Consider the following 12207-nt stretch of genomic DNA (forward strand, 5'->3'; position numbering starts at 1 on the left):
TGTGTGTATGCACCTGTAGAAGAAAGAACGCGCGCACAATATTATAGGCCCCGTAATCCATAAGCGTTCAACAGGTTTTGGGAAGGAGAACATTCCCAGCATTCACAATCCCCAAAACTGACAGTGACTGCCTACATGGCTGAGGTACAAAAACAAACAAACAAACAAAAAAACCAAAACAAACAAACAAAAAAAAAAAACAAAAAAAACACACACAAAAAAAACGGTCCTGCACGAACAAGCCCACTCATATATATATATACGAGTGAACGTCGGAATTAACAGCCCATGAAATAAATAGAAGACGCGTTTTTGTTGTTGTTGTTGTTTTTGTTTTTTTTAGCGTTTCTATTTTGGAGTGGGGGAGCATTGTTTTTGCATTGCGGGTGGTTGGCTATAGCTCATGTGTGCCCTTTCTCAACCAGTAGAGGGCGAGTGAGAAAGAGAGGTGGGGGTGGGAGGGGTGTGGGTGGAGAGGACAGCTTATTCTTCCTACCATTTTGACGAGTTCTGTGCATGTGACACTGTCGTCTTCTCTGTGTGCTCCGTCGTCGAGAAAAGGGGTGTGCGAGGGTGTGTCAAGAGAAAAAAAAAAGAGGAAGGGAGAATTTGTGTTGAACCTGTTAAATGCATCGGGCAATTGTGTGTGTTATGTCAGTACGACACTGAATTCCCCCCCCCCCCACACCCCTCTCTCTCTCAGTTTTTGATATAGTGGAAAGTAGGCCAGTTCAGATCATGTGCAAACCAAAGGTGCATGCACGTACTCCAATCGGAGTGGTTTTGGTTTAAATAATCTTTAATTGTTCAACAGTACACATGATTACAATGCAATCAATGACAAAAGAGCGTCAACAAGCTTAAAGCTTATACTGTGCTCACAACGTTGCACTTCAATTTTAACATGCCGGCTGATGAAGCATATTATCAATTGTATCAAATAACATTCATAAACAGTAATTAATGAAATAATGAAATAAAACAAATCAATAAACAATACATAATATAATAAAATAATACTAATATCAATATTAACATGAGATTAAATTTATTATCACCAGAGGAATCGGCCTGATAGAAGAGAAACACGAAGAAAAGAATTTTTTTTTAGAAGAATGGTGGGTAAGGTGGTGGGGGAGGGGGAACAGAGGGGAGAGGAGAAATTCTGACAGATCATTGGCCAATCCATTCAACTTTGAATATTAACTATTTTGGTCAGTCAAATAAATCCAACACATATTTTACGAATAGAATCATGTTGTACCCGTTCTTCACAATACTTTCCAATCTAAAATCTATTTGAATCGGAGATAAACTGGTGAACAGTTTGAAATATGAATATATTTGTATGATTTTGGAGAACAGGATCTCCATGCAGCAGAGTTTCAACGTGATTGTAGTTTGGAGATAAAGTTAATGTGTTTGCCCGAGCCATATGAAAGTCTTGACAAAATAATAAATAATGTTCAGCAGTTTCGCTTGTAGTGCCACAAGCACAAAGTGGGTCGTTTATTAAATGTCTGTTGAACATATCTTCTCTTAAGTCACTAATTCCTAGACGAAGTCGACAGTAAATGACTTGTTCCTTCCGTTTACCAAAGTAATAATAGTTAGGCACAACAGCATCGTTAGCACACAGGTAATGTTTAAGCTGGCTTAAGGAATTGCTGGTTTTAACATAATCAGGTAGAGAATTCCAGAGATAAGTAGTGGATGGTATGAATGATTTCTGATAGTTCGGTGTGAAATCTTGGTAGGGTGCTTTCCAGTGACCTGCGTCTATGGTAAGGGTTATTGTCTGAAACAAGACAAGGAACACGATCATTTAGGTAATTAGGACATAGACCGTTAACCATCTTGAAATAATGCACAAGTTTGTGTCTTTTCCTTCTTTCCTTAAGTGTACAGAACCCTGATTCTTGGTATATTTTTTGGTGACTTTTCCCACGAACAGCTCCAGTTACGGTTCTTAATGCTTCAAGCTGTAAATGTTCCAGAGAGACTGATTGTGCATCTGTGCAATTATCCCAAACAATACCAGCATAGTAAAAATGTAATATGAATGATTTGTACATAATTTCTAATGCTCTCCTATTTAACTTATACGTCTTAAGACAAGAAACCAACATAGTTACAGCAGTGATTATACTTTTAATATGTTCCTCCCATTTCCAGTTGTTTTGGAGTATGACACCTAGATGTTCATGTGTGTCTGTACTTTGTAATTGTGTAATGCCAAAAGTAAGAGGTAAAATTGTGTCAGTCTTTCGAGAAAAATTTAATAACTCTGTTTTCCCCTCATTAAATTTGACTTTCCATCGCTTAGCCCAAGAATCTATCTTTTCTAAGTCAGAATTGAGTGTTTGTGCACGGATGTTTGGGTTGTTTAGTGCTAAGGACATACTTGTATCATTTGCAAATAGCTTAATGTTTGAATGGATGGCGTATACAATATCATTGATATAGATAAGGAATAATAGTGGACCAAGTACAGAGCCTTGAGGAACACCTGCGGGTATTTCTTTGTAATCAGACTTATCACTCTTTATAACAACTGCATGGACACGGTTAGAGAGGTAATCGGAAAACCAGTCAAGTAGTTTGCCTCGTATGGCATTCGCTCTGAACTTCAGAAGAAGTCCCTTATGCAAACTCGATCAAAAGCTTTAGATATATCAAAGTACACAGCCATAAGATGAGCATAAGTCATTACAAATACAGAGCAACTGATTTACTGTCGAATCACCAGGAATTAACCCTGACTGAGAAGGAGACAAAATATGATTTGATGAAAAAAAATTTTTTTTTTAAAAGAAGAAAACTTGCTTATGGATGCATCTCTCACGGAATTTACCGACACAGCTAAGTAAAGAGATTGGACTGTAATTACTACAAAGTTCCTTCGAAGCTTTTTTATGGAGAGGATTTACATGTGGTGTTTTCCATACCAGAGAAAATTTCGATTCATGAAGGCTTTTGTTGAAAATCCTAGTTAGTGGGTCTAGAATGACTGGCAATGAAGCGATTAACAATCTATTGTGGACAAGATCTGGTCCTACTGCTTTATTTTTATTTAGATTTAGAATAACACCTTCAACATCAGAAGAAGTAAGCGCTATGTCTGTAAGTTCTAAGTCGAGGAATGGAATGTCAGGTAAATCTTTTTCGCTATCTTCAAGAGTAGATTGTGAAATGAAAGAGTTGTTAAAAACATCAGCTTTATCTTTGTTTTTATAATAGACAATACCATTAGATATAATAGGGATTTTTCATATATCGCACGATTTTCCTTGTCAATTAAAAAGGTAACTAACTAATAGACCCTACAACTTGATTGAATGTTTATGAATGGGTACAAATTCAACCGTTTTCAATTTGTTATGAATAGATTCAGAATTGACCGTCATGTAGTCATGGTCATTTGTCGATCGTTTTTGCCTACGAACTGGGAATCAAATTATACACATGCAAAGACTTGCTTCTTGTTATCGGGTGGATTTCAGTTCGAGCGTGCTCTGATATTTTTTTTCTTTGACTGTTTGCCTATGGGATTCAATTTCAGCCCTGCCTGAAACTTAAAGCTGAAGCCTCACAAACAATCGTGTCCCCGATTTCAGAACGGTTGAATGATTTACGGCCCGCAGGCATAGGCCAGGGAATTTAGATTAAAATTGAAGTTAGGTCAAAATGTGTGCAACAAAACCATTCTTTTTTCAGTAAAACAGAACAAATCATACCGATAACACTGATATAAAGTTGCCCACTATAGGGGGCCGGGAACATAAGTAGATTTTGATTTTTAATGTCCAGAATCGAATGTTTTTATTATTTCTGCCTGTCGCAAGGCAAGAACATGCGAAGGTTTTGCAAGCACGGTATAAGGGATCGCCAGAGGAAAGCTGAGATTCTTATTCTTGCGCTGGAGCAATTCCAACTGCCGATTCTAAAGAATTTCTTTGACAGCCGCTCAGTTTTTGTCATTCTGCTACCTAAGCAAAATCTTTTCCCACTTCTTTTGCCACGCCTGTTTTGGGGTTTGGGGATCTGAATTTATGTCTCGTGCAATGCAGCTGATCCCTGAGGTGCACGCGAGACAGGGTTTTGTTAGTATCCATAGAAGGGTGTTCTATGTGGTGAGGGAAAATATTCGGTCGCCCTGACAGAGCCTCTTATCAGGGAAGGGCAATGGTTGTCCATCTATATGGAGTCCGTCAGCCTGGTGTCGCCCTAAGGCCAGACTGCATACAGTTAGTGTCTGTTTAACCCAACAGCCATTCATCCCCTTGGTACTGTATGAAAGCTGTGGGAATGGGGATTTTAGTTAGGTTGTCTCCTCTTCGCCGGTGGAAGGGTGTATCTGGGTATCGTTGCGTAGCAGATCGTACTTTGCTGACAACTACAAGTACTTCTGTAATGTTTTGAGTTTTGAGCCCTCTCAATAATTCACTAATAATTCAATAATTAAACAATAACGTGATGACAAAGTATCTGTCAAATACACAGAAAAATCACTTATACACAGAGAAATCACTTATCTTTGTTCTGGAACTTGTAGACTGACTGTCACGTTGACCGGCATGATTTTAACACCCAGTAGACTGTCACACTGACGCACTGCATGATTTTAACATCCAGTTTCAAATACTGCCCTTGCAAGGCAAGAACATGCGAAGGTTACGCAAGCGCGATTTTAGGGGTCGCCAGGGGAAAGCGTTCAGCGCAGTACAGTACATCTGACTGACTGCTGCCGCGCTGATGCTGATCTGTGGGCAGGTCACTGTGGCAGACAACTGATTCAGAACGGAAGCTAGTAACAGAGCTCTTTGGGGTCAAAAGGAGACAAACATTTTCAGTTTCATGCATTTTATACTAAATTGGTAGAAGACGCAAATACGGTTTTATGAAAGCTTTCCAGTTTCTTACCATTCATGACGTATCATAATGAATGAAATCGGTATTATACCGACTGCATAGGTGAATTTACGAAGGAAGCACGGGATCATTTAGTTCGTAAGTACAATTTTGTTGATATTTTACGCAATGCACAACTTGGATATACTCCATGCTCTCGGCTTATTAACGTGTAGAATATAAATATCTAAATATGTGTTAACCCGGTTCGGTTTCAATGAACATTATCGGCGCTCTGTCCAGACAATAATTTCGGAAAGTATGGAGGGCAGATGATGGCAAAATTGTCTTGATGTGGAAAGAACGGTATGAAAGAGTTTGACTTGCGTGTGGCTCTTTTTCTCCTCAGCGGCTCCTTCTCTGCTTGTTTCACCCCTCTCTGAATTCAGATTTCCAGGGTCCACGTGAGTCCGCAAGGCTTTCCCAGGACAGCACATCAATACCTGCACTGTTCAGGTTCCGTTTGCAAGCGTCTTTGAATCTTAGTTGGGGGCGGCCTTTGGGGTCTAGATCCCTTTGATAGTGTTATATATGTATGTATATATATATATATATATCTTGTATATTTTTTTTTTCAACAAAGAGACAAGTTATTGTTCAGACGAACAACTTGTCATGTACTGCTTCCTTCCTTTTTTGCTGCCCGTTATGACCACAGTCTGGCCTGTATTTGTATTTGTATTTCTTTTTATCACAACAGATTTCTCTGTGTGAAATTCGGGCTGCTCTCGCCACGGAAAGCGCGCGCTACTACGCTACAGCGCCACCCATTTATTTTATTTTATTTTATTTTGTTCGTTTGTTTTTTCCTGCGTGCAGTTTTATTTGTTTTTCCTACTGAAGTGGATTTTTCTACAGAATTCTGCCAGGAACAACCCTTTTGTTGCCGTGGGTTCTTTTACGTGCGCTAAGTGCATGCTGCACACGGGACCTAGGTTTATCGTCTCATCCGAATGTAGGGCAGCAGCGAATAACCGCCACTTGCGGGTTGTTGTTTTTTTTGTTTGTTTTTTTGGTGTCAGTCTCTGAACGGTATATCCCAAGTGTGCTTCAGGGCCTTTGAGTTCTCCTGCAATTGTTGTTGCCATGTGCTGCGCGAGTGGAGATTTTTATATACGAGTATATTTTTAAAAATACTAGATTCATGAAAGATGCAATCAGTGTATGAGCTATGCAAGATGGCATATTTTTGTGCGTGCATGCGTGTGTGGGTGTAATGATGTGTGTGTGTGTGTGTGTGTGCGTGTGCGGAGAGAGAGAGAGAGAGAGAGAGAGAGAGAGAGAGAGAGAGAGAGAGAGAGAGAGAGAGACTATTATCGATTCTTTTTTTTTTCCATCCCCAGACGTGACAGCCGCTGTGAAAGAGATGGGAATCGCCCCCAACCACACTATGGACATGACGCACCTCTATCATCATCACCATCACCGCCACCAGCACCAGCAGCAAGACAGAGGCAGCCCGTACCGTCGCTACAGCTCCTGCTGCTGCTGCTGCTGCCTAGCCTCCAGCAAGAGGAGTCGCTGGCGTTTCCCTTGGCGCCGCGCTGTGACGCTCCTGTGCGGGGCCACCCTCCTATCCTCCTTGCTGCCCGGCGCCCCTCTGGCCCGCCTGCTGCTGTCGGAGGACGTGGAACGTCACCGGCTGATGGCTGAGAACGAGTTTCGGCTGCAGCGGAGTCAGCACTTCATGGAACAGTACCGGGCTAGTCAGAAGAGACAGCGCGAGGGGGCTGGGGCTGGGGCTGGGGCTGGGGCTCCACATTCTTCGACGAAGGACGATTCCCCGGCGGATGTCGGGGTGACGGTGCTGACGATGGCGCGAGGGCGGCGCATGGAGCGCGCGGTGAGTTACAGGACGGAGTACCTGACCCAGAGCACCGCCACCCTCCTCCGCCTCCTCAACGACTCCTCCCTCCGCCTGTCCTACACCTTCCACGTCTGCAACATCGACGACAAGCCCGACGAGTTTCTGGAGGCCAAGGCCTTGGAGGACGTGGTCCCGGTGTTCAAAAGGTACGGCGGGGATGCCGCCGCCGCCGCTGCTGCTGCTGGTAACGGGAGTGGTTCTGGCTCCCAGAAAACTAAAAAGAAGGCTCGGGCGTCGACGTTGTGGGAGAAGCTGAAGAAGGACTACGTGTTCTGTATGGAGAGAACGCTGGCGCTGGGCGTGCGCTACGTGCTGCTGGTGGAAGACGACGCCGTGGCGCACGAGGACCTGTTCCACGTGCTGGAGCACGTGCTGGCCACGGTGGTGGAGGCTCCCCGATCCCGTGCCCGCGCTCCCCCAGTGGCCTACCTCAAGCTCTACCACCCGCAGCGTCTGCTGGGCTACATCAGCCTGGAGGTGGAGCGGCTCACCGAGCTTCTGGCCCTGTCCCTGACGCTGGGAGCGCTGCTGACGTGCTGGCGGAGCTTCCGGAAAGGCCGCCTCCACCACGACCTCACTGGTGGGGAATGCCTCCGCCGCGTACCAAGCCACAGCAAGAAGGAGGGGAATGTTGTGGTGAGGTGGGCTGGGTGGGCGGCGGTGGTGGCCGTGCTGGCTCTCGCCGTGGGCAGGACCAACCTTCTGGAGCTTCGCCGCCTGTCGCCGCGCCTGTACCAGGTGACGCCCACCCCTTCCTGCTGCATCCCCGCTGTCCTCTACAGCCGACAGGGGGCCGCCGACTTCTCTTCCTTCCTCTCCAACGTCACCTGCACCGCTCGGCGATCCACCGACATCCGCATGGACGAGTTCCGGGAAGGGGTAGAGGAGGAGGAGGCGGAGAAGGTGGGGAACGGGGAGGGGGAGTGGGGTTGGTGGGGGATGGGAAGGAGGAAGAGGAGGGGTTTGATGCTGCAGCCCAACCTGTTCTCCCACATAGGGATGGTGTCCTCGCTGCGGAGGAAAGAGGTGAACCCTCTGGTGGTGCAATAATCCTGATGATGATGGTGATAAGGGAAGTGGGGTTTTGGTGTTAGGGACCAGTAGTCTTCCTCTGCTCATAATTATAGTCTGTGCTTTTATTTATGAGAAGGTGAATATTCCTTCTGATCCTCTGTTTCTGTCTGCGTGTGTGTGTGTGTGTGTGTGTGTGTGTGTGTGTGTGTGCGCGCGCGCGCGCGCGCGTGTCCATGTGTATGATATCAAAAAAGGAGTTCTTATAAGGCATAATTTAATCAAGTTTCCATTTTTCTTCAAAACCAAAGAATACCCAGTCAAGCACAAAACATGAATGAATTTCGATTACCCTTGAACTTGTGTTATGTCAAAGACTGTCGCAGTCAGTTAACGACTGACAAACTGAATGCAGGTTAAATCAACTCAGGTTGAGGTTTCACTGTGATTTTGTTTTTTTTCAAGATGTTCAGAGAAACTAAGATATATATATATATATATGTACCTTTCGGTCTGCGCATTGTAATATTTACGCAAAATGATATAACCTTTTTTTTATATATTTTTTAAGTGCATTGACTGCCATAAAACCGAAACATGAATTATTTACATATTTAACCCCTGAAAAAAAAAACCCAGTGATATAGTCTCAACCATTTTTACATCTTTTTCTCGTTTCATTACTATTGTCATTATCAGTATTATTCTTGATATTATTTTTAGTAGTAGTACATCCAGTTCGTTTATCAGAATCTGACATTTTCTTTCATTTCGTTTTGAATTGCACACCGAAGATCATCAGTTGTATTCACAAATTTTACAATTATTGTTTTTATAAATAATATGGTCCATGCAAGGTATTTATGATCATAACCAATTTCACATATGACACCACGACCCACACGCGCAGACGACTAGGCCGAGACCTGATTCCTGCCAGTAAAAGCTGTGCAGAATTACACTACTCTGCCCAAGCGGGAGAAATCGAAAGTAGGCGCGGCAAGAGTTTTCCTTGTCATATCATCTCTCATCTCATATCATATCATATCCCCCATCTGATTACTTAATATGCACTTTCTCGAACTTGCTGACAATCGTTTCGCCCATTGTTTTGTAATGATTTTGTGTCCTCTGTCTCTCTCAGTCTCCTTCTCTGTGCGTGTGTGTGTGTGTGTGTGTGTGTGTGTGTGTGTGTGTGTGTGTGCGTGCGTGCGTGCGTGCGTGTGTGTGTGTGTGTGTGTGTGCCCTGTGATGATTCTGTGTCCTCTGTCTCTCTGTCAGCCTCTGTATCTCTCTATCTGTGTGGGTGGGTGGGGGGGGAGGACGGGGGTTGCGGGTGGGGGGCAGGACTTGTGTCCGTTACCGCGATAAGATTTTATTTACTTGCTAGGTTTAACAAGTTCACTTAAGTACCCGTGCACACGTAGCACACACACACACACACACACACACACACACACAACACTCTCTCTCTCTCTCTCTCTCTCTCTCTCTCTCTCTCTCTCTATTTCATATAATTAAATTCATTGTTAAAGTAGAATCTAGTGCCTTCATGTTGAGCATTTTACCTCTTTCTCCCTCTGTCTCCATTTGTCTTCCTGCTTTCGTCGTCTTCTATTATTATTATTATTACTAGTAGTAGTAGTAGTAGTATCATCATCATCATCGTCGTCGTCGTCGTCGTTGTTGTTGTTGTTGTTGTCAAAACTAGGTTATGTGCACATTGGTTTTTGTTTGTTCGATATTTTCAGTCGATCATTCTTAAAATGCAGTTAATGCGTATATCCACAGCTCTCTCTCTCTCTCTCTCTCTCTCTCTCTCTGTGTGTGTGTGTGTGTGTGTGTGTGTGTGTGTGTGTGTGTGTGTGTGTTCCAATCGTTTGTTGGCAAAAGGTAAAATAGGTGAGCAGTTTATGAATTCTGATGTTCTTCCATCTGCGTGAGTTCAGTGAAAAAAAAGAACAAAAAGCAACCACCAAAAATCTTTTGACAATCATGTGACTAAGCGTGGAACTTATTAGTTCCAGGGACGAGTGTTGTCAATCAGGCAAGGTTAATTTTGGTTTCTTCTTCTTCTTCTTCTTCCAAATAAGGAAACATTCTCCGCTGGTTTTGGAAAAAAAATCCATATTATTTACGTTTTTAATAGCTATCTGGTCAGAAGCTGACTGGTACGACTGTAGATTGTTTGATTTTCACACACACACACACACACACACACACACACACACACACACACACACACACACACACACACACACACACACATACAGAGAGAGAGAGAGAACAAGTGTATTGTCTGTTGCATTCTATATATCTGATTTGCTACGGTAGTCCAATAGAAAGTCTGGAAGGTTACAATTTTATGTGAGCCAATTAAGGAATGTTTACGCTGTTCTTCCTCATGCATGTCAGTCCCAAAGACCGATCTTGATATTCATCTCTATTGAAAACAGTCATGATTTGTCTTTAATATAATCAGTGATTTGTAGTTTATATAACTGAAATAGTAACAGGGCAGAATGAGGTTCGTATGATCTTCTTTTGTTTTGTTTTAGGTAGGTGTTTATGTATAGCAATAGTAACAGGGCAGATTTCGGTTCGTATGATCTTTTTCTTTTTCGGTGTGTGTGTGTGTGTGTGTGTGTGTGTGTGTGTGTGTGTGTGTGTGGATCAGGGTGTACTGCATATACTTGTGTCGCCGGGATGTTGTATATCATATTTCTTCAAGCGATTGTTGCCAGCTGGCGGAACTTTGATTTCCTAATTATCTGTATTGTATTGTATTGTATTGTATTTATTGCCTAGCTTTTCGTCACAACAGGTTTAGAGAACTCTCAGTGTGCGAAATTCGGGCTGTGTTCCCCTGGTGGTTGGCGGGGATAACACTTTGCAACCCACAGTACAGTCCCACTCGTATTATTATTTTATTGTATTTGTATTTCTTTTTATCACAATAGATTTCTCTGTGTGAAATTCGGGCTGCTCTCCCCAGGGAGAACGTGTCGCTATTCTACAGCGCCACCCATTTTTTTTTTTTTTTTGTATATAGACGATGCGGGAATTGGTATTTAATAATAGAACATTATATGCTTTTTTTAAAACAGTCCGGGGAGAAATGGCTGTTATGATTCTTGTGATTGTTTTTATTCCATTTGTTGTATACTGTGATATAATAATTAAAAAATTTTTAAAAAAACACCAAAACCCGTACATGTAACATTTTTTTCTTGGTATTTACATGACAAAAATTGTCACGGTTTCATATCAATGTTAACTATTTTTTCCCACTCCTTTTGGTGTTGGCTTGGCATATCGATGATGAAGCGATGATTTGAAGGACAACAACAAAGATATAACAAAAAGAAGAAAAAAAAGACATCGTTGACAAAATAGTGAAGAACCACGTGGGAACAAGTTTTAGTCTCTTCTCGGGGGCGTGGTAGAACGATGCAGAATTTTCGGCCAACAGCAATGTCTGCAATCAATGTCACGAAAGCCAAACCATTGCGAGAGGTGTTTTCTTACACTAGCACTTCCATATTTCTTTACACTGAAAAAAAAACAAAACACGATCGATTATAAACTGCTGTGGGAATAACTGTCGATTTTTTTGCGGGCTGTAACACCTTCGATTTTTTAAACGGAATTTTTTTTTCAAGCTGTTCAATTCATGGCCGTGCATGAGTGCCTGAAACTTCAAAACTTCTTCAGAGCAACAGTAGCTTGTGTATTTAGTGAAAGGCCAGTTAATGAGCATGAAATGCAGCCAGCATGATTTTTGATATTTAAAAATTTTTTTTATTGTTAACATTTTATGAAACCATACTTGCTTTTATGAAGTGGTACTTAACCCTTTTGAGGAGCTTATATGACTCGAATACACCTGTTTACTGAGAGCTTGGTCTCTGACCGAGGATAGGCGCTATATAAGTATCCATATCACATCGTATGTCAGTACAAGGGGATTGGAACGCGAGTCTTACGCAGTGACATGTTTCACATGACGTTTATACTGATTATTAAATAACAGAAGAAGCGGGACGCCTAGCCTGTTCTTTTTATTTTTTTCCCAAAGTGAAAATTACATCATTTTATTTTAAAGGTTAGTATAATCTACAATGAACACATCTTACTCTTAAGTTTCGTGAAAACTTAGAAAACTGTCCTTTCGATGATACGATCAGTAGGTCCAAGACAGACAATCTGATAGACTTTTACTGCTGAAGTACAACACACTTTTCTTGGTAAAAACAAATAACTAAACAATAAAACACCATTAGTCTGTGTCAATAATTACTGGTTTAAAAAAAATCAATAACGTTTGAAATGAGATCACCTCACCTTTTCAGATTAAGTCACAACTTACTTTACAAGCCCAAGAAGACAATGTAATAAACTTAGATACTTCAAAGCAC

At 42.2% G+C, this 12207-nt stretch overlaps 1 protein-coding gene across 5 annotated transcripts in view; it reads left to right on the forward strand.

Annotated features, from left to right (window-relative positions):
- LOC143293670 (GPI-N-acetylgalactosamine transferase PGAP4-like) overlaps positions 1–8245 on the forward strand; it is a 28044-nt gene extending 19799 nt beyond the window's left edge. For 3 of the 5 annotated variants that reach the window (XM_076604810.1, XM_076604811.1, XM_076604809.1), the window contains one exon: positions 6255–8244. In XM_076604810.1, the coding sequence (XP_076460925.1) occupies positions 6278–7828 (1551 nt within the window). In that variant the 5' untranslated portion in view covers positions 6255–6277 and the 3' untranslated portion in view covers positions 7829–8244. Of the gene's footprint in view, positions 1–6254 lie in introns of all 5 variants that reach the window. The other 2 variants (XM_076604812.1, XM_076604813.1) reach the window with 1 other exon arrangement.
- Positions 8246–12207: the final 3962 nt, after the last annotated feature.

This window comes from Babylonia areolata, chromosome 19 (genome assembly GCF_041734735.1).
Source record: "Babylonia areolata isolate BAREFJ2019XMU chromosome 19, ASM4173473v1, whole genome shotgun sequence".
Lineage (NCBI taxonomy): Eukaryota > Metazoa > Mollusca > Gastropoda > Neogastropoda > Buccinidae > Babylonia > Babylonia areolata.